We start from the raw sequence: 22,094 nt of genomic DNA on the forward strand, positions 1-22,094 counted from the left end.
TTCTCCCCCAAGCTTGGGTGCCCCGGATTCATCACCCTCCACGGGCAGGCCTTGGGATGCTGGTGGAGTCAGCCCGAGGGGCGGTCCCCTGAGGGCAGAGCCAGGTGGCAGTCTCGGGCACACCTGAGGTCGACCACCGACCTGCGGCGACCCGCGCGCAGGAGGGAGGGGGAGGGAAACCAGCAGACTTGTGGGTTCCGGGCAACACTCGGGGGCCGAGTCCCGCATGGGGCTCCCCGAATGGACCGCCCTTATTTCCCCGCAAAAGGCGCCTCCGATCCTGGGAACCCCTCGCTGCCTGAGGCTGGGTTCCCCTCACCCGCCCTTTCGGTAGAGCCGGGAGGAGCTAACCTTTGATACCCAGCCCGCCACTCGGGCCGTGGGTGCGGAGGGGATCGGGTTTCACTCGCACGGGGCGGGGGGTGTGTGGGCGGGGGGGGGGGTGGGGTGCTTCCCACCGATCGCGCCCCCCCTTTCCCAGGCCCCCCCCCAATCTAGGAGAAGTTTGGAGTCCCTGCCCCCGCCCCGGCCGTGGGCCTGCGCGCCCTTCGAGGATGGGTGCCAGGAGGGAGGGCCCCCCAGCGGGCAGGGGGCCTGGAGGTCCCCGCCGCGGCCGGGGGGGAGGGGAAGCGGGCGCCCCGCGGCCCCGCCCCCGCCGCGCCCTCCCCGCGCCCTCCTCCTGGGCGGGATAATTGAACCGCGCGGCCGGGGCCCAGCGTTGGCTGCGGAGGCTCGGCCGGAGCTTGGAGCCCGCGCTGCCCGGAGCCTAGAGCCGCGCCCCGCGCCTTTGTCCGCCCGCCGCCCATGGAGCGCGCCGCCCCGTCGCGCCGGGTCCCGCTGCCGCTGCTGCTGCTCGGCGGCCTCTCGCTGCTGGCGGCCCGAGGTAGGGATGCCGGGGGGCGTCGGGAGGGAGGGGACGCCCGAGTCCACGGACCCCGCTTGAGCGACTCCCCCATCCCCTCCCGACCCCTGGGGACCCCGCGCCCCGTGGGACTTTGGGGACTGCCGGCGCCTGGGGACGCGGCCTGGAGCTGCGCCCCCGTCGGCGGTCCTGGGGCGTCTGAGTTGCCTCGCGGCGCTTCCCCCCACCCCCCAACTACCCGCCTCCAGGCTTCCATCCTGATCACCTCCGCTGACTTGGGGACTTGTTTTAGAGACGGATGCCTCCAAACACATTCTCCCGCGTGCCCTCTGACTTCCAAACCCTGTCCACCCTAGCGCCCATCCACCCGCCGGGGCCAAAGTGTCGGCCGGGGGAGAGGAACTGGCCGGTGGCCGCCAAGGTCGCCGTCCCCTCCCTCACCCCTCCTCCACCCCCGTGGCTGCCCCTAGCCCCTGGAGCGCCTTTGGCACACATGTGCTCACTCCTCCCACCTCCACCCTTATGCAGGGGCTGTGGTACCCAGCGTTCTGATGGAAAACAGACTGGGGGGTGGGGATCGGTAAATTGCTCAAGACACAGCCACCGTCATGGAGTAGGGGGCGGCCTGTGCAGGACGCAGAGAGGAAGGGTGTAGTCTGGAGGTGTTCAGGGTCACAGCTATGTGTGGGGAGACCTCTGTCTGCTCTCCTGGGACACTGAGGACCCCAAGACGGAGGTGCTGCCAGGCTCCATATTCATTGCAGCTAGGGTCAGGCCGCCTCCAAACCCAGCCAGCCGCCTGATGGCAAGGGGGTGCAAGGGGGTCTCCACCAACAGAGCCCCCAGCCCTGGGACCGACAGCACTGGAATGGCAGGCACCCAGCTCATCTTTTCTCCCTTAATCCTCAAGGCCTCCACTCCTCAGGGGTGAGTGCAAGGCCCTGCCAATCACAGCCGTGACCTCTGACTTCTCCACTGACCCCAGTTGCTTATCAGTCATTAGTCAGGCCAGCCCTCCTGGGGCCAGGCGCAGATTAGGGCTCCGACCACCCTCCGCATCTCCGGTTCTTTATCTCTGGCTTAGTTGAGCTTCTTTTAAACTCTCTGGTGACCACTCCCCTTCCTCTGTCAAAGGTCACTTGTCCCAGCTAATGCCTTGCCAGGATTCAGGGGTTCCCCGGGGAGACTGGGGGGGTGGGGGCGAGGAGAACCCTGCCGAGGTTTCTGGGCTCCCTGGCTCCCTTTGCAGCAGACCTTCACGGAACCCTGTCTGTTCCAGGCACAGGCGTGTGCCTAGGGGCATGTCGTGGGTAGAGGAACAGGGGTCAGCACCGGCAGCGAGAGCCATCCCAGGCCTTGGGGTTGATGGGAGGCTTCTTGGAGGAGAAGGGTGCTTGAGTGGGAGCTTGTCAGGCAGGCAGGGGAGGAAGGGAATTCAGGGGACTCCTGGCTGGATCGAAAGCCCAGAGGGCCCCGGCACCCCCCTGTATCTAACACACAAGGAAACTGAGGCACAGAGAGGAGGTGTAGTTGGACTTTGCTGAGCCCGGGTCCCCAGACCTTCCACAGCTACTCTTTCGCACCTCCTGCGTGAGAAGGGTCCCGTGCAGACTGGCAGGGTCCAGCTTTGAAGGAGTGCTGAGGTGTGCTAGGCTGGGATGGCTCCCCAGCCCTGACTGATGGTTTACTGCCGTCTTCTTCCTGGATCAGGTCCTCACTTGAAGTGGGTGAAGAAGCCTCTCTTCTTTGCACACTGATGAGAATGCCTGTATCTTTGGGGAGGTCTCTCTCTTGAATTTCAACAAGTTTGGTGTGGTTTGGGGGGAGAGAAGGGGAGAGATCTGCCAGGTTCCTTTCTGTACCTGCAAACTCAGATGCTGTAAGGTTCCCAAAGCCTTGTAAGGTTGAGAGTGACACTGTCCCCACCCACCCCGTAGAGCCGAGGGGTCCCGGAGGAAATGTGCAGTGTAAAAGTGATCGCGAAAAAAGCCTCGATGGTGAACCTTTGAGCGAATCTTCGGCCACTCCTTTGGTGACCAGGCCACGGGAAGGCAGAGGGGTGCTGCACTTTCGAGCCAGGGGGGCAGAGCGGGAACCATCCGTCTGTCCTGCGTCCTTTTGTCTGTGCTGTTGGGCTTTCCTGAGAGCCAGTGGGGGAGGGAGGAAGAGAGGAGGAGGGTGTTGGGAAAGACGGTTCTGTTTTCCCCAAGACTTTCTTGGCCCCCTGGCTCCAGCTGGGCTGCCTTTCCAACTGATTACAGAGAACGTCGTCGCTGGGAGGAGAACAAAGAGGAGAGAGGACTTGGCTTGAAAACACGTGGCTGCACCGCGGCTGCTCCTGGAGTTTCCCACTCGGTGGCGGGGGCTGGACAGGCTGAGGGGGCTGCAGGAGAATGAGACTCAGGGTGTCTGGGGGGGCAGCGCCAGGGCCTCTTCTGGGGAGGCCACAGCTCCAGGTTACACCCCTTCCAGCACTGCCTGGAGCCACCCCAGCTTGGGTGCATTTGTGCCCTGATGGTGGGGGAGGAGGGTGGCTCACTCCCCTTTGGCATCCAGCAGGCTTCTAGGAGAGCTCATTTGTGGAACTGACGGCTTTGCCTGTTGTCCCTCAGAAAAGAACGACGGGATGACCTGGTTTCTCATTTGTAAAATGGACATAACAGAAACCGACTTTTTAGGTCTCGCTGAGGATATTGAGGGGGCTTCCCAGGTGGCTCAGTGGTAAAGAATCTGCCTGCAAAGCAGAAGACACAGATTCGATCACTGGGTCGGGAAGATGCCCTAGAGAGGGAAATGGCAACCACTCCAATATTAGTGCTTGGGAAATCCCGTGGACAGAGGAGCCTGGCGGGCTGCAGTCGCTAAAGAGTTGGACGCGACTGAGCACGCAGGAGGATTGAGGGCAAGGCTGCAGGAGGCCTGTCGTGGGAGCTGCATTATTATCACTTGTTACGTGTGTTGGCCCCTTCCTAGAGTAAGACAGTGTCCTTCCCCAAGACGGCACTACTAAGACTGCACGTCCCCAGCCAGGAGCTGGGAGGCCGGCAGCTCGCGGGGGCCAAAGCCGTACTGGTAAAGGTCATGCAAAGTGGGCTCAGCTGGCCTCCTTAGGCATTTGATCATCTATCTCAGCAAGGTATCTGCTGAGGGCCAGCTCTGTGCCAGACACTGTTCTAGGTCCTGGGGATACGGCAGAGAGGAAGAGACCAGAGCCTTCTGCCTGTGAGGCGTAACTTCTGTGAGATCCTGAAAGTAGCCGGGAGTTAGTCAGGGAAGACTTCCTGGAGGAAGTGGCATGCAAACAGGGATGTGAAGGAGCAGATGGAGGGTGGGGAGGGTCACCAGGCAAAGGGAACGGCATGGACAAAGGTTGAGAAGGTGAGAGAGAATGCGGGGCTTTCCGGAGTTCTGCCCCCTCCTCGTGCTTGGGGAGCTTCCTCAGGAGCCCCCTCCCCAGCATCCTTCAGACAGCCCCCGCCATTCCTCTGAAGCGGTGGCGGCTGGGGCGGGGGGTGTCTCTGTGAGCAATGGATACGGTGGGTGGAGCAACTTTGCCGGAAAACAATTCTAATAGGGCGCACGAGTACTTTGCCATCTCACAAACAAAGGTTTGCAAAAACATCAGATCGCAACAGCTTCATTAATAAATGCTTGCGCAGGCTTCCCTTGGTCTCAGTTTCCCGTAATGGTTTCAAATGAAACCAAGGTGGGCAAGTACCTATTAGGTCAACTTTCCTGGGGTCAGAGACCCTTCAGCCTGGAGGGGAGCTTAGCACTGAGAGAGTGTGGCGCTGAGGGCAAGTCGTGTGTCCCTGGTCATCCAGCTCATAGTAGGCACGGCTGGACCGGAGGCTGTGCCCTGTGGCCAGCCCTCTTGGTGCTGGTCACCGCCTTTAACCCCAAAGGCTGGTCCTAACAAGAGGCTGGGGCAGGAGGGAACTGGCTGCCTGCATGTTATCAGGAGGGTCCTATGCCAGCCCACCCAGGGGTGGGAGCGGGCACTCGACCAAGGTTAGGAGACTGGACCGGAAAGTGACCCACCCAAGAGAGCTTGACTGACTCCCACAGCCTTTCTGCTCTGTTTCCATAAGTGTGGAAGGAAAGCTCTCTGCTCTAGGAAATTATTATAATTGAAGTCTTTTACATTTAGTCACTAATTTAGCTCTGTCAACAACCCCATGATGTAGGTACAACTGTTATTTCCATTTTACTGCTGGGTTCCCAGGTGGCTCACTGGTGAAGAATCCACTTGCCAATGCTGGAGACCCAGGTTCTATCCCTGGGTCGGGAAGATCCCCTGGAGAAGGAAATGGCAACCCACTCCAGTATTCTTGCCTGGAAATCCCCACGGACAAAGGAAACCTGGTGGGCTACCGTCCATGGGGTCGCAGAGTCAGACGTGACTTAGAGATTGAACAACAGCAAGGGGCCAGAGCGGTTACTCCAGCGGACGACATGACGCAAAAGGAAGAACAGGTTAAAAAAAAAAAAATACTGGCTCAGCCCATTAGCATGAAAACACTCTGAGCTCTGGCATTTCAGAGCTGGTCCTGGAAACCAGTCCTTGCTGACGACAGTGTGCGTCATCAGTAGAGGACATGGGACTCTGTGCTCCTAACCACTCGACTGGGCGGACGCTTCAGTCCCATAATTGAGCGCTCCTGTTACCGAAAGAGTGTGGGACCCAGCTGCTCGTCCCCCAAAAGCCAGTAAACAGGGCGGGTTGGTGGAAAGGAAAGTTTGCTTTATTTTAGATGCCCGAAACTGTGCAGGGGGAGGGCAGACATCTATCCAAAGGCCAACTTCCCCGTCCACTGGCAAACTGTGGGCAAGAGCTTTCATAGACAGAAGTGGGGGTGGGCAGGCTACACGCAGAGACAGCACAGTCAGCTCTGACTGTCATCTTCAGACTGGTCTTTGGTGGTCTGACTGGCGTCATCTTGCTTGTTTTAGGTACACTTAATCTTCAGTTCCGGGGTCCATTTGTTCCCGTTTCCTTGAGGCCAGTTCTCGAAATCGTGGCAGCCTCTGTTGTGGGGACAGTCTAGTCATCGTGTGGTTGACTTCTACCTGGGGCTTCGGTATCTGTAAGACAGCTCACAGGATATGGCTCAGAATATTATCTATCGTCCTTGAGAAAGAACCGACGGTTCTCGACTGTGCCTGCTGACAAGATGGTTACTCTCTGGTCTCCTCTGACTGCTCCCCTTTGCCTCTGTGTTTCTCATTTCTCTGATTAAACTTCTTTGACTCAAGTTTTCCACAGAGCGGAGGCAGGCAGAGGACGTGGTGGGGAAGGGGAGGAACTTAAGGTCCTGCTCCGTCTCGCTGTGTAGCCGAGGGGCTCGTTTGAAAGGACAGGTGTTTTCTATGCCAGGGGTCGGGTGGGGGGGGCCAGATTCCCACCTGGCTCTGTCCCTGACTTCCTGGGGGATCCCGTGTGCACGGGCGCCTGCTTACTCCTTCCCCACACCAGGGGCCCAGAGGCAAGGGGGTGCGCCTCCAGCCTCTGCCCCCATCTTCCCATGGCTAGGGACACTTGTCCTAGGACTTAGGACTCACCCGGATAATCTAAGATGACGTCATTGGGAGATCCTTAGTCACATCTGCAAGGACCCTTATTCCAAATAAGGTCACATTCTTAAGTTCCAGGTGTCAGGACATGGACGTGTCTTTCTAGGGGATGCCCCTGAAGCCAGTATACACCCTTGAGAATAAACACAGAAACAGATGCGCTAACAAGAAGTCTGTGGGGCCCTCTGCCACGGTGACTGTAACACGCGACAGCGGGACTCCGGCGGCTCTCAGGTGGGCGGTGGGGGGCCGTGATACTGGAACTCAGACGTCAGTGGCAGGGAGCCCTCTGTGAAAAGACCTGGGGAGGAGCGTTTGGGCAAAGGGGACCGAAGGCATACACCGGCCCCCAGGTGGGACCAGGAGTGTCAGAGGGACCACGGGATGGAGTGAAGGGAGGGGAGGCGGGCGGGGCCAAGGCAGTTTGTGCAGGGCCTTAAAAGTCAGGCTGCAGACTGGATTTTGTCCCAAATGCCCCGGGGCTGGAGGCTCTCAAGCAGGGCAGTGACATCCCTTGACTCGTGTTCCCAGCAGCTCCTCTGTGTGCTGCCTGGTGGGTGGATGGCAGGGAGACTAGAGTGGAGGCTGAATAAGCCGGCAGGGTGGTGGCGAGGGAGGCTCCTGCAGGGTCCAGGGTGGAAGATGCCCTGGAGAGGGTAGTGGCCTGGGGGCTGGGGAGAAGTGGACAGAGCTGGAGAGTTGGGGAGGTTGAGTGGACAGGACTCGCTGAGCGCTTGATGTGGACGGTGAGGGAGCTGGAATCATTCAGGCTGACCCAGTTATTTTGGCCTCAGCCTCCTGACGCAGGATGACTGCTAATTACTGAGGTGGAGAAGCAGGACGAGGGTGGGCCTTGGAGTCCCGAGTGGACACTTTAAGTCTCCTGTTAGACGTCCGGGTGGAGCCTGGACAGACAGAAATGAGGGAGTCTCAGCCTGTAGGTGAGGCTGGAGGAGACCACCCAGGGAGGCGGGGGTGGAAGAAGAGGGAACAAGGGGCGGAGGCACTGAGCCCCCCAGGCAGTTTGAGGAGGGAGGAGCCTTGAGAGGACCCCTCCCCAGGTGCGTCCCCAGGGCCGGGGTGGCAGCTAGGAGGCTGCCAGGGCTGGCTCTTAGAGGCCGGCTCTCAGAGTGTCTTTGTGCTAATGGCTTGACCAGTATTTTTCTTTTCTTTTTTTATGAGCCCGTATTTGTTTTCAACCCATTTTTCCTTCTGACTTGGGTTGCCTGCCGGAGTGAAAAGTCCTGGAAGTTTTGTTGGCCTACATGTGCTTCTGGTTTTGATGTGAGCCTTCTCACCGAAACCCGCTGCACCTTTTCCATCACTGGTATAACCGCCCCCACCTTGGGCACAGAGAGGCCAGGCAGGGTGGCTGTGGACACATAGCTGCGTCGTGGCAGCACCAGGATGTGAACATGGGCGGCTTGGCTCTTTCATCATGTTCTGAAAGCAGGACGCTGAACGAACCGCCTCACTCATCTTTCCATCTGAAAAGTCTCCCGTATTTCTAACTCCAGCTTCAGGGAGAAGCCACCGTTTCTGATTTTACGGTGGACGGAAGTCAGCTTTAGAGTCACAGCCGGATTGGAATGCTGCCCGTTTGTCCCATGGCCTCAGGCAACATGCTTCATCTCTTTCCGTCCTCTGTGTCCAGAATTGCTCAGATCACACGAGATCATTCATCTGTTCGTCTCTTCCTGGACACTTCCTGGTTCTGGGGTGGCTGCGGGTCCGGGGGCAGAATGAGTCTAGCCTTGTGGCACAGAGACACACACAGTTAATTATTTGTGCTAAAGTGCTGGCAAGTTTGGGGAGCAAAGAGACCATGAAAGGAAAGGCATTTGCCCCATGTTTGCATGTGTGCACGGGTATGTGTTGGGGGGTGGGAGCCGTGATTCCGGAGGACTTCCTGGAGGAGAGGGCCTTTGAATGGGTGTGAATGAGCTAGTCCAAGCAGAGGAGTGGACCCAAGACCCCCCAGCCTGGTCGAGCTTCAGTTTCCAAAAGCCAGGTGCAGAGGATACTTGACAGGTGTGCACACGTGTTCTGAGAGGTGAGAGGGGAAGCAGCAGATTTGGGTCCTGCAGGGGGAGATGCTGGAGAGATGGGGCAGGAGGAGGATGGCCCGCACGCCCACGGGGGTTGGTCCAGGAGGTCACGTGAGCTGCCTGGAGGGAGCAATGTGGAGTGGGCTTTTCTTCACCTTCTCAGGGGTGTGCCTTCTGGTCCTGTCTCTCGCCGCCTCCTTTCAGCTGGTTCTCTATCCGAGACCCCGTCTCTCTGCTGGGGGCTGATGTCCGGGGGGGTGTGGGCACCAGCTGTTCTTATGCTGGGGACGGGACTGGAGCCATAAGAACAGCCTCAGCGCCCCCTGCGTCCCCCCGGGGAGGCTGGGGGCCTCGAGGAGGGAGATGGGTCAGTCCTCATCCTCGGCTGCAGAGGGGCGCAGAGGCGCTGGGACACACCCAGGAATAGTCTCCTGGCATCTCCCTGGGTTGTCATCTCCTCGAAGACAGAGTCCTGCTTCTGGAGCCCACACCCCAGGGTCAGAGACAGCCTGGCACATGGAAGAGTCCTAAGAGGGGTGTCTGCTGGCTCCCCAGGCTTGGGAGGTGGGGGGGGGCTGCAGGGGGTGGGGATGGGTTGAGTCTGGCATGGTTCTGTCTGGTTGGAATTTCCCACTGGCATCTCATTGCAGCTCAGGCTTCCCAGTTACGTGGGTCCTGCACACCATGGGGACCCCCTCCAGCTCTCTGCCGCAGCTTCAGGCAGTGCCGTGCAGCAGCTGGGGTGCGAGCCTTGCTTTAACTCTTCATTTTCCCAAACAAGGGGATTAAAATAAAACCAAGTAGAGAGCTAACCAACCACCATCTCATATCTCAGCATTCCATGGGCGTGAAGGGCATTCTGATGCCCCACAGTTTGGAAGGACAAGGTCTCAGGATTCCATCTTTGTGAGTCTCAACCACACAGTCAGATCACAGGGACCGGAGATGAAAACTGCTTTGCTGAGGTTTCTTCTTGAAGAGGGAAGTGACCCGAGGCAGAAGATTCCAGACTCGCCCGAAGCTTCACTTTTCTCTAAAGAGCGCTTCCTGCCCAGGACGGGCATTGAGTGTGTGGTGAACCAGTGAGTGTGTGGTGGGCGTGAGTGAGTGGCATCGCTCCCAGGGTTGGGGACCGAAGTAGCTATGATGGCCTTGTTGCTTCAGGTTGCTCTCGTGGCGTGAGTTAGGAAGGTGGCTCAGACACGGAGGCGTGCCTGAGGTTTCTTCCATTTGATACCCTTTGGGAGATGCTTTCAGGGTCTGCTGGTGGGAGTGGTAGGCCTGATGCTGTTGGCTGCTGCGGAAACCCTTGGTACCAGTGAGGTGTAGCAGCTGGTGGGGTTGACACCTCGGTTCTCTTCTTGCCTCTTGCCTGGTCTGGCCATGTGCCCTGCAACAGTGGGGCCACGGCCTAGAATTCCGTCCCTCTTTCCCCTTCTGCCGATGGTGCTGAGTCCTTGCTGAGTGTGGTTGGGAGAAGTGATGCTGGCAGGGGGTTCTCCCATCACTTCCAGAAAGCAACAATAAGAGTTTGAAAGAAGGGTTTTTGTTTAATGTTGGGTGCTCAGCTCCCCAGAACAACAATTATGGGAAATTTACCCAAAGTAATTTTGACCCAAGGATGCATACGTAACTGATGTCCATAGGATATAAGGAAAAATAACGTTTCGCACTCAACCTGGTTTCAGTGGAGTAGCCAAGTTGGGGACCTTTAGAATCTGAAGACAGGGTGGATGGAAGATGTTCGATCCAGAGCTGTTTGTTCCTGTAGTGAAATATCAGAAGTGATGTAGAAGCCCAGAGAAGGGGCGTGGGCTGGAGACGAAGCTGCGTGTCCTGGCATGGTGGCAGCAGCAGGAATTTAAGCGGTGAAGGGTGGGGGTGGTTGGACTGTCTCCAAGGGGCCCTCCCGCGTGGGGCTGTTTCGAGGAAGACGGCAGGGTTCTGTCTGCTCTGACCTCAGCCGAGTCACCGTCCCATCTCGCTGTGGGCTCCCCGTGACCCCTCTGATGGGGGAGTTCTTGGACGGGGGCACCTCCCACCCAATCAGGGTGTGCTGACCCCCCGCTGGGAGTTCCAGCTCTGTGGCTTGGGGCATTCTGGGGACATTCCAAGTTTCTGGATTGAGGGAAGGACTTCACATTCTATTGTTCTACTGAGAATAAGCTTCAAAGTGCTCAGGGCTTCCCAGCGGGAATCATTTCCAAATGTTTCTGCAGCTTGGGGCACAAAGTTCTTGCCGTGCTGAGTGGCTGCTGGAGTCTGAGCCTTCTTTCCCCATGCTCGCCTTTTTCTGAGTTGAGGGGGGTGTAGGAGCTGCCACTCGTACCCCAGCTGTTCTGCCCCCGAGGACAGGGCCATGTTGCCCCCATTCCTCACGGGCCACAGCAAACAAAGGTCCTTTGTTCCTTTCGCGTGTCCTGCAGCCACTGTTTACTGGAGCTCCCTGTGTGCTCGGAACTTTATAAGCTCTATCCGTCTCCTCAGCCACTCTACAAAGGTATCGTGGGCCCCCATTTTGCTGCCGAGGAAGCTGTGGTTCAGAGAGGTGAAGCGTCCTGCCCAGGGAGGGTCACAGAGCAAGCAAGCGCTGAACTTGGGATCGGATCCCAAGCCTGTTTGGCTCCAAAGCTGATCCTCTTCCTACTCAACCCTGTCGCTGCCAAGGGCCAGCTTCGAGCTGAGGTCTGGGATGAGAAGCAGGCCCAGCTCTGCGTGGGTGGGAGGGCGAGGCAGACACATGCTGTCAGTGGAGAGTTTGCTCCGGGCCGGGCTGCGGGCCGGGCTGCTGGCAGGCGGGCTTCGGGAGGCGGGGAGAGACTGGATGGGGCAGGAGCGTTGGGCCCGGGCTGGAGGCGCTGTGAGAGCCGCAAGGGGCACGGCCGCAGGCGGCAGAGCTACGTGGGGCCCACGGGGGTTGGGCTGCGGGGGGACAGCACAGGGGATATTGGCCTCAGCGTCCGGCCACGTGGCTGGTCACCGTCATCCTGCGAGTGAACCAGGGGCATCGTATCTGCGACAGGTCAGGTCTGGCGTTTCGTGAAAACTTTTCTTAAAATCAGTTGGAGCAAACATGAGGGAAGGAAGGAGTGGGGCCCCTGGAGGTCATCTCCGCAACCGGAAGTCTCCCCCTGGAGGTCATCCCCGCAACCGGAAGTCTCCCCCGTGAGGGGCAAGCATTTGAGAAGCCAGTGACCCTCATTTATTACTATCTGGGCCCCAGCCCACGGTGTCCCCCAGAGTCACCAAACAGCTTTCGGGGGGAGCGTGGAGGGGACAGCTGTGATGGGGAGGGGTCAAGTGGCTGTGAGCCGGCAGGCTTTGTTCTGGGATGGACCCTCACCCTTATCAGCCGCCGGGGACTCCCGCTGCCGGGCCGGGGTCGGGTGGGTGGATCTTCTGCTCAGCGCTCCCTGGAAGCCCTGGGACGGGGGTCCTGGGGTCACCGCCAGGGGACTTGGCGAGGCCCTTGATTCTTCTGGCTCAGAAAGTGGCCGGTCCATCTGCAGCAACAGGGATGGACCTGGAGATGGTCGTACTGAGTGAAGTAAGTCAGACAGGAGGAGAAATACCATGTGACATCCCTTGTATGTGGATCTGAAAGGAAATGATACAGATGAACTTAGGAAGCGGGAAGACACTCACAGACTTAGAAAACAGATTTGTGGTTGCCAGGGGGAAGGGATAGCTAGGGGCTTTGGGAAGGTTATGTACACACTGCTCTGTTTAAGATGGATATCAAGAAAGACACGTGGAACTCTGCTCAGTGTTATGTGCCAGCCTGGCTGGGAGAAGGATTTGGGGGAGAATGGATGCATGTTTATGTATGGCTGAGTCGCTTCGCTGTTCGCTTGGAACTACTGCAGCATTGTTAATTGACTATACCTCAATGCAAAATGTTTTTGGTGTTAAAAAATAAATGAATAAAAAACAATTTAAGAGGAAATGGCCCGTCCAGCCTCTGGCTCTTCACACCAGCATGGACCACACTCACTGGGTCTCGTTGGGGTGACCACTTGCTGCCTCAGGGCTCCAGGCACAGTTTGTCCCCAGAGGCGGTCGAGGTGGGCGTGGGCAGGTCGTCACAGCCAGTGTTACTGGACACACTGGCCTCAAGCTGAGTCCAGGAGTGGCCTTGTCTTTTGGGGCCACCTCGAGGGCTGGGCCTTAGAAGGACGATGGGCTCAAACAGAACACCCAAGGCCCTTGGTGCCAGGATATGGTGCCGAGCGTGGTGGGATTTACCTCATGGGGTGTGCGAAAGCTAGCCGTGAGAAAGCATGTTCCATAAAGTCCAATTTTGAAATGTCCTGCCCAGATGTGACCTTCTGCTTGGGTGCAGAGGCGGTTGCCCCTCTTGCCCCCTCCTGGCTGTGGAAGGAACTGGGGCTGAGGGTGCCTTGGTGCCGGGCGGCTCCTCCCTTTGGTAACCATGGGGTCCTCTCCTTCCGTGAGCTGGGGGACCCGTCGGGGCAGCCTGGGCTGCGGATGGAAGGCTGGGTGCCCAGCGCAGCCATGAGGGCGTGGGTGTGCCAGCGGCCATCTTTCCTTTTTGTAAGCAAAGAGGCGAAATTGTGACAAGTCTGGGGCAGAAACCATCACCAGTTTCAGTTCTGAGGCCCTAGCAAGTGGCAATGATGGTTAAATGAGAATGCAGAGTGGGTCTCAGAAATGCAGGCTCCTTGCTTCTCCCCGGAGCCGGCTGGCTGCAATTGAGGCCCCCCAGATTTCCGTCCCCTGCCCCGGGTGCCCTCCCCCCACGTCCCCTCCCCCGGGTGCCTTCCCCCGGGTGCCCTCCCCTCATGTCCCCTCCCCCTGGGTGCCCTCCCCCTGGGTGTTCACTTTCCACTCTCTGGGGAAGCCTTCCTTGGTTGTCCCAGTTCGGGGGACGCGCCAGACCTCCTCCGTTCTGCACTGTTATCTTTAGTGAGACAAACCGTCTCTGATCCCGCAGGAGTGGGGTCAGTCATGTCCTGGATATCCTGAGCACCGGGCTGTCTGTGTCCCCAGCCTCTGGTCCTGGGGCAGGGATCCTGGGTGCTGAGCCGCAGCCCTGACAGAACTGTTTTGGGAAGATCATGGTTGAGGTGTCAGGCCTCTCCAGGAGGAGCATGCTCCTGGGTCTCCCAGCCGCAGCCCCAGCCCCAGTGGAGTTTTCAGGACGTGCTTGTGGAGTGACTAAAGGATGCTTCAGCATCAGCCTGGGATGCTGTGAGGTGGCGTCCAGATGGTGCGGCCGGGAGGGGGGTGCCCTTGGCCTCCCGAGGGAGGCTGCCCATCCCAGGGGCCCTGGGGGGGTGTGGTGAGTCGCCTGCCGCCTGTCACCCTGTTCTCCTTCCTGCACAGTGGGCGCAGACGTCTCCATGGAGGCTTGCTGTGCAGATGGACATCGAATGGCCACGGAGCATAGGGCCTGCTCACTGCCCTACGCCTCGGAATCCAAGGAATGCAGGTATGTCTGCCAGCACTTCACCAGAAGAGCGTTCCTCTAGACAAAAGCAGGAGAGGAAGGGAGAGTGCGTGGCAAACCCCCCAGGGGGAGGCACCAGGGCCAGGTTGTGGGTTGGGGGGTGCAGTGGGCTGCTGACCCCTGCCTCCCCCCCTCCTCTGTGCCCTCATGGTCCTCCTACGTGGCTCTGCTCACCCTTCCCCCGCCTCCCTGGCATTATTGGGGCATCCTGACATTTCACCAGGCTGCACGCAAGGAGATCTGGGTTTGCAGCCCTCGCTGCCACAGGTGGGCACTATGACCAAGTCACCCAGAAAGGGGGTGGTTACTGGGGGCAGGTGAGGTCATGTGATCTCAAAGCACTGGAAGTGCTTTGCCAGTAAAAACACGGCTGCTTTCAGACCCCAACACCCAGACGAGCCAGTCCCAGAGCAAAAATTCTCCTAGGCCGTTGTCTACTTTATGCAGTAGCCAATGTCTGGATCAACTATGTTTATTCCTCTCTCTCTAAATTAACTCAAGCTCCTGCAAAGTTTTGGGAGGATGTAAGCTTAGAACGGGCTTCCATGGTGGCTCAGCGGTACAGAATCTGCCTGCAGTGCAAGAGACCCAGGTTCGATCCCCAGGTTGGGAAGATCCCCTGGAGAAGGAAATGGCAACCCACTCCAGTAATCTTGCCTGGAGAGTCCCCATGAACAGAGGAGCCTGACAGGACTGAGGCGACTGAACACCTGACTGGAAGCTTAGAATAAATGATAAAGACATGTCATGTCAATCAACACTGTCAAAATAATATAAAAATAATAACAAGTCTTTAGGAAGCACCTGCTTTGTGCGTAGGCATTTGCTGCCCAGCATCTCGTTTAACTCTGTTACTGACCCATTTTGCAGATGAGAAAACTGAGCTTTCCCCAGAGTGCTCAGCTGGAGGCATTAGGACTTGGATCCAGATCTGCTTGCCTGGGGAGCAGAGGTCGGGGGGCAAGGGTGTCAACATGTTCCATCCCGTGCCATCTGCTCATGCCCCTGCACCTGATCCGAGCCAAAGCAGCTTTGACCTGGGGGTGCCGGATGGAGAGCTGCCACAGACAGAAAGAATGTGCGGGGGGGCTCGTCCACCTCCTTCTGGAGTCTTGCATTTGTGTTGGCTTCGAGCATTGAGAGGCTGCTGCCTGCCAGCTGTGATGGAGGATGTAAAGCTCCATTGAGGAAATTCTTGAAAAGTCGAAAGCATTGTAGACCAAACAAGGGAGGGAGAGAAGAGGGCACTCGGATTGTCTGAACTGACTGAGGGGGAGACCGTGCCATGAGGATTCACGGCGCGTCTGATGAGTGAGAGCTGAGATCTTGGCGTGAGGCTTCGCACTAGAACTGTCAGAGGGTGGCGGGCAGTTCGGGGCAAAGCTAGCCGGTGAGCGCCAAACATTTTGTTTACAGACTGGGCCCAGAAAAAGGCAGACAGGCCCTGGGGACTCATTGGGCTGGCTTTCAGGCTGTGTAACTTGAGCCAGCCTGGACCCTCGGTTTCCCCACATGTTAAAGCAGGACAGTGATGATGACTGAGGGGAGGGAAGCAGCTGGGACCACCACCCAAGGCAGAGGAGTGTGCTCATCTGCTCAGGCCACCAGCACGGAGACCTCTGCCCGGGTGGCTTAAACCACAGACAGTTACTGTCTCAGAGCCTGAAGACAGCCGTCTGAGATCCTAGTTCCTCCTGACGCCTCCCTCCTGGGCTTGGAGGTGCCACCTTCTCCCCACATCCTCATGTCTTCTCCTCTCTCTGAGTTTCTGCCCTAGTCTTTCTTTTTTAAAAAACATTTTTATTAAAAAACCTTTTTTTTGGCTGCAGCTCGCAGCATGCAGGATCTTAGCTCCCCAACCAAGGCTCAGACCCGTGCTCCCTGCAGAGGAAGAACAGAATCTTACCCACTGGGCTGCCAGGGAAGTCCCCATGAGTTCAGGGTTATCATTTTTAATGAAGGGAGAGAAGGGAGAGAGCAGGTCAGAAATCAAATCTGGTTTAAGAGGGTGCTCTTAGCAGTTCAAGGGTACAGGAAACAAGAACCACCAGCCACCTGGTAACTCAGTAATTCCAGTGTTATTTTTCTCCTTCAAAGTGGCATTGTGCCAGACCCTCCAGTTGTCAGTTTTCATTCATTTGGCAAATCTTGATTGATCCTCGGTGCTGTTCTAAGCTCAGGGTGAGGAGAATGGGATCTCATAGGTGGGCAGGCCCTAGGCCGAGCCCTCGTGGGCAGAGCTGGGGGAGGAAGGCACCCAGGGATCTGTGGTGCCCAAGAAGCCCAGGGTTGACACACTGGTAGGTGAGAGGATCGGAGAGGACTGCAGGGGCCCTGGCACCTCCCAGCACACATGGGTTCTAGCCGGGCTTGTGTGGCTTCTGCCCAAGCCTCTAACACATGGCACGTTTGGGGGTGACCAGGAGAAATGGCAGATGATGTTTCAATTCAAGCATCGCCGTGCATTCTGGTCTCAACCAAATATGGTTGGCCTTGGGACCCAAATATGATGGTGGTGACTCAGTCGCTCAGTCGTGTCCAACTCTTGTGACCCCATGGAATGTAGCCTGCCAGGCTCCTCTGTCCGTGGGATTCTCCAGGCAAGAATACTGGAGTGGGTTGCCATTTCCTTCTCCAGGGGATCTTCCTGACCCAGGAATTGAACCCGGGTCTCCTCCATTGCAGGCAGATTCTTTACTGACTGAGCTATGAGGGAAGCCCAAATATAAATTTGCCTAAAACTTTGGGTTGAATGCAGCCCATGAGGGAATTTGGATCCACATGGCGTTCGCAAGTGGTGCTAGTAGTAAAAAATAAAGAACCTGTCTGCCAGTGCAGGAGACCCAAGGGACATGGGTTCAATCCCTGGGTCGGGAAGATCCCCTGGAGGAGGAAATGGCAACCCACTCCAGTATTCTTGCCTGGAAAATCCCACGGACAGGGAGCCTGGTGGGCTAAAGTCCATAAGATTGCAAAGGGTCAGACATGACTGAGTTAACTTAGCATGTTAGCGTGGAGTCGAAACCTAAAGCAGATCCTGAGCTGATGTTCTCAATCCACCAGTTACTCTCTGAACCCCTTCATTTATTTCACAAATTGTATTGAGGCTATCCTGGAGGAAAGGATGATAAATCAATGAGCAAAATAAGCAAAATGTCTTTGGAGGATGCAGACGATGACATGGTAAAATCTCTGGTTTGTAAGAAGGCACGAGGAGTCATGGGAAAGGAAAGCCCAGGGACAAGAGGCCAGTCTCCTGATCAGAGTGGGTTTACGATTTCAGATGGAGATGTTTGAGGGCACCCTGCTGAGAATGGGTGTCTCACCAGGGCCTGAAGGAGGCAAGCCAGCCAGCCGGGTGAATGCAGGATCGCTTGTCCAAGTCTTAAGGGCAGTAAGGGGAGAGCAGCTCCGAATCCTCCTGCAATGCAGGAGACTCGGGTTCGATCCCTGGGTCAGGAAGATCCCTGGAGGAGGAAATGGTAACCCACTCCAGTATTCTTGCCTGGGAAATCCCCTGGACAGAGGAGCCTGACGGGCTATAGTCCATGGGGTTGCAAAGAGGTGGACATGACTGAGCGATTAACTGCTGTCCAGCTCTCTGGACGCCCAGCTCTGGCCCAAGCCCACCAGCGCAGAGCGTCATAACTGCTGCCCCAGAAGGACCCCAGTGTGGGAAGCTGTGCTTCCCCTCCAGGACATCCCTCTCTCATCCCCGAAGCCCCTGCATGGGCCTGGCACACAGTAGGGCTGCAACCAAAAACTTTTTTTAATTGCAGCAAAATGTACATAATACTCAGTCGTGTCCAACTCTTTGTGGCTCCGTGGACTGTAACCCTCCAGGCTCCTCTGCCCACGGAATTTTCCAGGCACAGATACTGGAGTGGGGTGCCATTTCCTACAGATTGCACCACTGTGACCACATTTAGGGGTACAGTTCAGTATATTTACATCACTGTCCCACCATCCCCAGAACTTCTTCATCTTCCTAAACTGAGACAGAAATTCCTTGTTACCCTCCCTGCCCCAGCCCATCCCTTCTGTTTTCCATCTTCATGAATTTGAGTCCTCTGGGTCCCTCATAGGAGAAGGCGATGGCACCCCACTCCAGCACTCTTTCCTGGAGAATCCCATGGACGGAGGAGCCTGGTAGGCTGCGTCCATGGGGTCGCTAAGAATCGGACACGACTGAGCAACTTCACTTTCACTTTTCACTTTCATGCATTGGAGAAGGAAATGGCAACCCACTCCAGTATTCTTGCCTGGAGAATCCCAGGGACGGCGGAGCCTGTGGGCTGCTGTCTATGGGGTCGCACAGAGTTGGACACGACTGATGCGACTTAGCAGCAGCAGCAGCTGGGTCCCTCATACAAGTGGAATCACAGTATTTATCCTTTTGCGTCTGGCTCCTTTCACTTAGCTCTCTGTCCTTAGAGTTTCTCCACCTTGTAACATGTGTTCGGGTTTTCTTCCTGGTCGAGGCTGTGTTCAGCTCCTTCGCATGCACAGACCACACTTGGCTTGTCTGTTCCTCGATGGATCTTGGGTTGCTCCCACCTTCTGGCAGTTATGAATCACGCTGCCGTGAACCTAGGTGTGCCAACGTCTGAGTCAACTGCTTTCTATCCTTTTGGGTTTATACTGAGAGTTGGGATCGCTGGACCCTATGCTCATTGTGTCTAAAATTTTTTGAGGAACTGCCACACTGCACCATCTAACACTCCCACCCACAGAGCACGAGGGTTCCAATTTCTCCACAACACTCGTGTTTTTTCTGTTCAGCAGTAAACATCTTTGAATGAACAGATAGTTGGACGCACATCTGTTTGCTCTCCCTAACAATTTAGTAAAATGCTGGTTATTTGCAAATTCACTGAGGGCAGGAGCCGAATGTGTGGTAACAGAGTATAGGCATGTTTCATTTTCTTGTGCTTCAAAGGTTGGGATTTTTTTTTTTTTTAACAAATTGAAGGTTTGTGGTAATTCCATGTTGTCAGATGATGGCTAGCATTTTTTAGCAATGATGATATTTATTAAGGTATGTATTACTTCCTAGAGATAACGCTACTGCACACTTTGTGGGCTGCAGTACAGTGCAAGTGTAACTTTTATATGCTCCAAGAAACTAGAGAATTTGTGACTCACTTTACCCTGGTGGTCTGGAGCTAAACCTGCAGTCTATCTGTGTGTATCAACAGATCCAGGCTGGAGCCCATGGACAGTTCTAGAAGTGCATGAGAAGCTGGGTGAGGAGCTCCAGCCCCACAGAGTGGAGGCTGGGGCCAAGGCCGCCTGGCCAGCCACGCAGGGAGGCGGGTGGGACCCCACCCTCTCTGGTCCAGCAGGCCTGGCGGCTCTTCCTGCCCTTGCTGGCAACCCTAGAGCCAGGGTTCTCCGTGGTCTGGGGGGAGCCACACCTATGATCACACACCTCTTGCTCCCTCACCTCCCTGCCCTCCCTGCCTGGAGCTGTGTCTGAGGCACCACCTCTGGCAGATCCACCTCGAGGACCTTCTTCCTGGAGACCCTAGCAGGGCTAGGAGATGGGGGTGCGGCGGCCCAGGCTCACTGTTGCTACCATCCATCACTCTTGGCTGTGGCAGCCTCCTGTGCCTCGCCCGAGCTATTTCCTGTGATTCTGGAACCTGAGAAGATGTGTATTAATAAAGGATGAGAGGGTCCAGACCCGAGCCAGCCCTCATCTGTTTTTTAAAATTTGTTTTTAATTTAAAAGGGCCAATTCAATTCGCTGTGCCGGGCCTTGTTGCAGCACGTGGGGTCTAGTTCCCTGACCAGGTATTGAACCCTTGTCTCCTGCGTTGGGAGCACAGAGTCAGCCGTAGGACCACCAGGAAAATCCCAGCCATAATCTGGTTTGTGTTATAAATAGCTGGGAACTTTCCCTGGATGAGGGTCAGCGCTCGAGAGAGATGAATCGGCCTCTCGAAACCACTCCCAGACACCACTCTGTGTTCAGTCTTTCTAACTAAACACTGTTGAGCACCTTCCGTATGTGGGTGTTGCCTGTGTATCTCGGTGTGTCTGTGAATGAGCGGCAGGGGTGGGGGAAGGAGGGGGACCCTCAAATGTGGCAGGGCTGCCATCCCCCAGGGGCTACTGCTCCCAGGCCCTGGGTACACCTGGCAGACCTCCCCCCAACCCCGCAGAGCCCCTGGCACATCCCACGCCCTCTGCCCACAGGATGGTTCAGGAGCAGTGTTGCCACAACCAGCTGGAGGAGCTACACTGCGCCACGGGCATCAACCTGGCCAATGAGCAGGACAGCTGCACCGCGCCGCGCGGCGACAACACCAGCCTCGAGGCCATGTTCGTGAAGGTGAGGACCTGGCCCTCCCGGCATAGCCGTCCCTTCTGCAGTCCGAGGCCTGGGGCGCTCTCCTTCCTGCACCCCAAACTCAGGCAGCCTTTCCCTCTGAGCAGCAGGGTGTGCATAGCCCCGGGGGCTGGAAGGGCCACTCAAGTCTCCCCACCAGCTCCAGTTTACCCAGTAAACTCTGGGCATCACCCCAGAGTTGCAGCATGCGGGGTCTAGTTCCCTGAACAGAGATTGAACCCGGATCCTCTGCACTGGGTGCGCAGACTCTCAGCTCTGCAGCCCAGGCCCCTTCCAGCACTGGGAAATGGGGATGAGGTGACCCAGCCCTGCCCTGAAGACTGCCAGCAGGGGTCCCCAACCTCCGGACTGCAGACCGGTACCTCCTGTTGGATCAGCGGCGGCATCAGATTAGATGTAAAGTGCACAATAATCGTAGTGCGCTTGAATCACCCCAAAACCATCCTCTACCCCAGTTCGTGGAAAAACTGTCTTCCATGAAACTGGCCCCCAGTGCTGAAAAGGTTGGGGACCACTGACTGCCAGTCCCAGGGCTTCAAACAGGGACTCAAAGGTCAGAGCATGGATTACCTGACTCAGGGCCTTCTGGACCCTCAATTCAAGGTAGGCATCCCCACCTGCCCCCAGGAGGCCCTCAAAGGTCTCTGCTCTCCCCAGCTAGTCAGAGTTCAGAACGGGCCCCTACGTATGCCTCTGAGAACGCATGACCTCCATAACTGCCCTAGAAGAAAAGACTGAGGTTCAGAGAGGCCCACACTCCAAGGGCCTCTCAGCAAGTGTCCTTTCGAGATCAGCAGTGAGGCAGGGCTGGGAGTGGGGTCATCTGGCCCAGAGGGAGCCCTGTCCAGAAGGTCAGCGATGAGTGAATGGCATACACCCTTGACTCCAGGTCCAGGCCAGGTCCCTGGGGCCTCCGTCCATGTGGAAGGCCTGCATCTTTGCACAGATGTGGAGAGGTTCCCGAGAGCGTTCCGAGGTCTGGAAACTGCAAATAAACCAGGCTGTCCCTCCCTTACCACTTACCAAGGGAGAAAAACAGCCCGACCAGGAGGAGCTCAAGTTTGGAAAGTTAATTAACCTGGTCATTGGGGTTTCTGGCGGAGGTGCCAGGTGACGACACTGAATTCCCTGGAAGAAAGATTTCCTGTTCCCCTTTAGGAACCCGTGAAGTAATTTCAAGGAGCGAGAACTGGAATGAAGTCTGGATTCTGGGAGGGGGAGTGGGGCTCCTTTCTGGGGCGCGTCTTTTCACACAGAGTGGGATGTGGAGGGATATTCCATGTCAAGGAGTTGGGGGTCCAGTGCCCCTCTGCCCACCCTCAGCCTTTGTGGGCTTTTCATGGGAGGAGGCTGGGGGGCAGGGGAGTGAGAGCTGGTCAGGGGGGTTCCTGGGAGCTGGGACCTGAGATGCTTAAAGCCAGCCTCCCAGAAAAGAGGCTCTGCCTGGGTCCTCAGACTTCAGAGAAAGGCCTGGAACATTCTAACAGGTGTGGAAACTGATCGCCTTGGCCCATGAGCCGTTTGTGTTTCCGGCAGGTATAACTCGGGACGTATGAGGTGGAGGAGGTCACTGGGGCTCCTGCTCTTTCTGGAGAATGTGAGACCCTCGGCCTCCATGAAGCTCAGGCAAAACCACCTCCCCCGCTCCTGCCACAGACCTTTGGAACGTTCTGTGCCTTCCTTAGAATGATGACCAAAATGAAACTTTTCATGTGCCGGGGTGGATACTGTTTCTGGGCTTTAGATGTGACTTTGGGGACCCCTGGGGTGGACAGGTAACAGTGG

The 22,094-nt window shown here is 56.9% G+C and overlaps 1 protein-coding gene across 2 annotated transcripts in view; it reads left to right on the forward strand.

Annotated features, from left to right (window-relative positions):
• Positions 1–717: 717 nt before the first annotated feature.
• The window catches only part of FBLN1 (fibulin 1), an 81,900-nt gene continuing 60,523 nt past the window's right edge, over positions 718–22,094 (forward strand). For both annotated transcript variants that reach the window (XM_027968208.2, XM_027968209.2), the window contains exons 1-3: positions 718–883; positions 13,831–13,936; positions 20,156–20,291. In XM_027968208.2, the coding sequence (XP_027824009.2) occupies positions 805–883; positions 13,831–13,936; positions 20,156–20,291 (321 nt within the window). In that variant the 5' untranslated portion in view covers positions 718–804. The remainder of the gene's footprint in view (positions 884–13,830; positions 13,937–20,155; positions 20,292–22,094) is intronic.

The sequence above is a fragment of the Ovis aries genome, chromosome 3 (genome assembly GCF_016772045.2).
Source record: "Ovis aries strain OAR_USU_Benz2616 breed Rambouillet chromosome 3, ARS-UI_Ramb_v3.0, whole genome shotgun sequence".
NCBI lineage: Eukaryota > Metazoa > Chordata > Mammalia > Artiodactyla > Bovidae > Ovis > Ovis aries.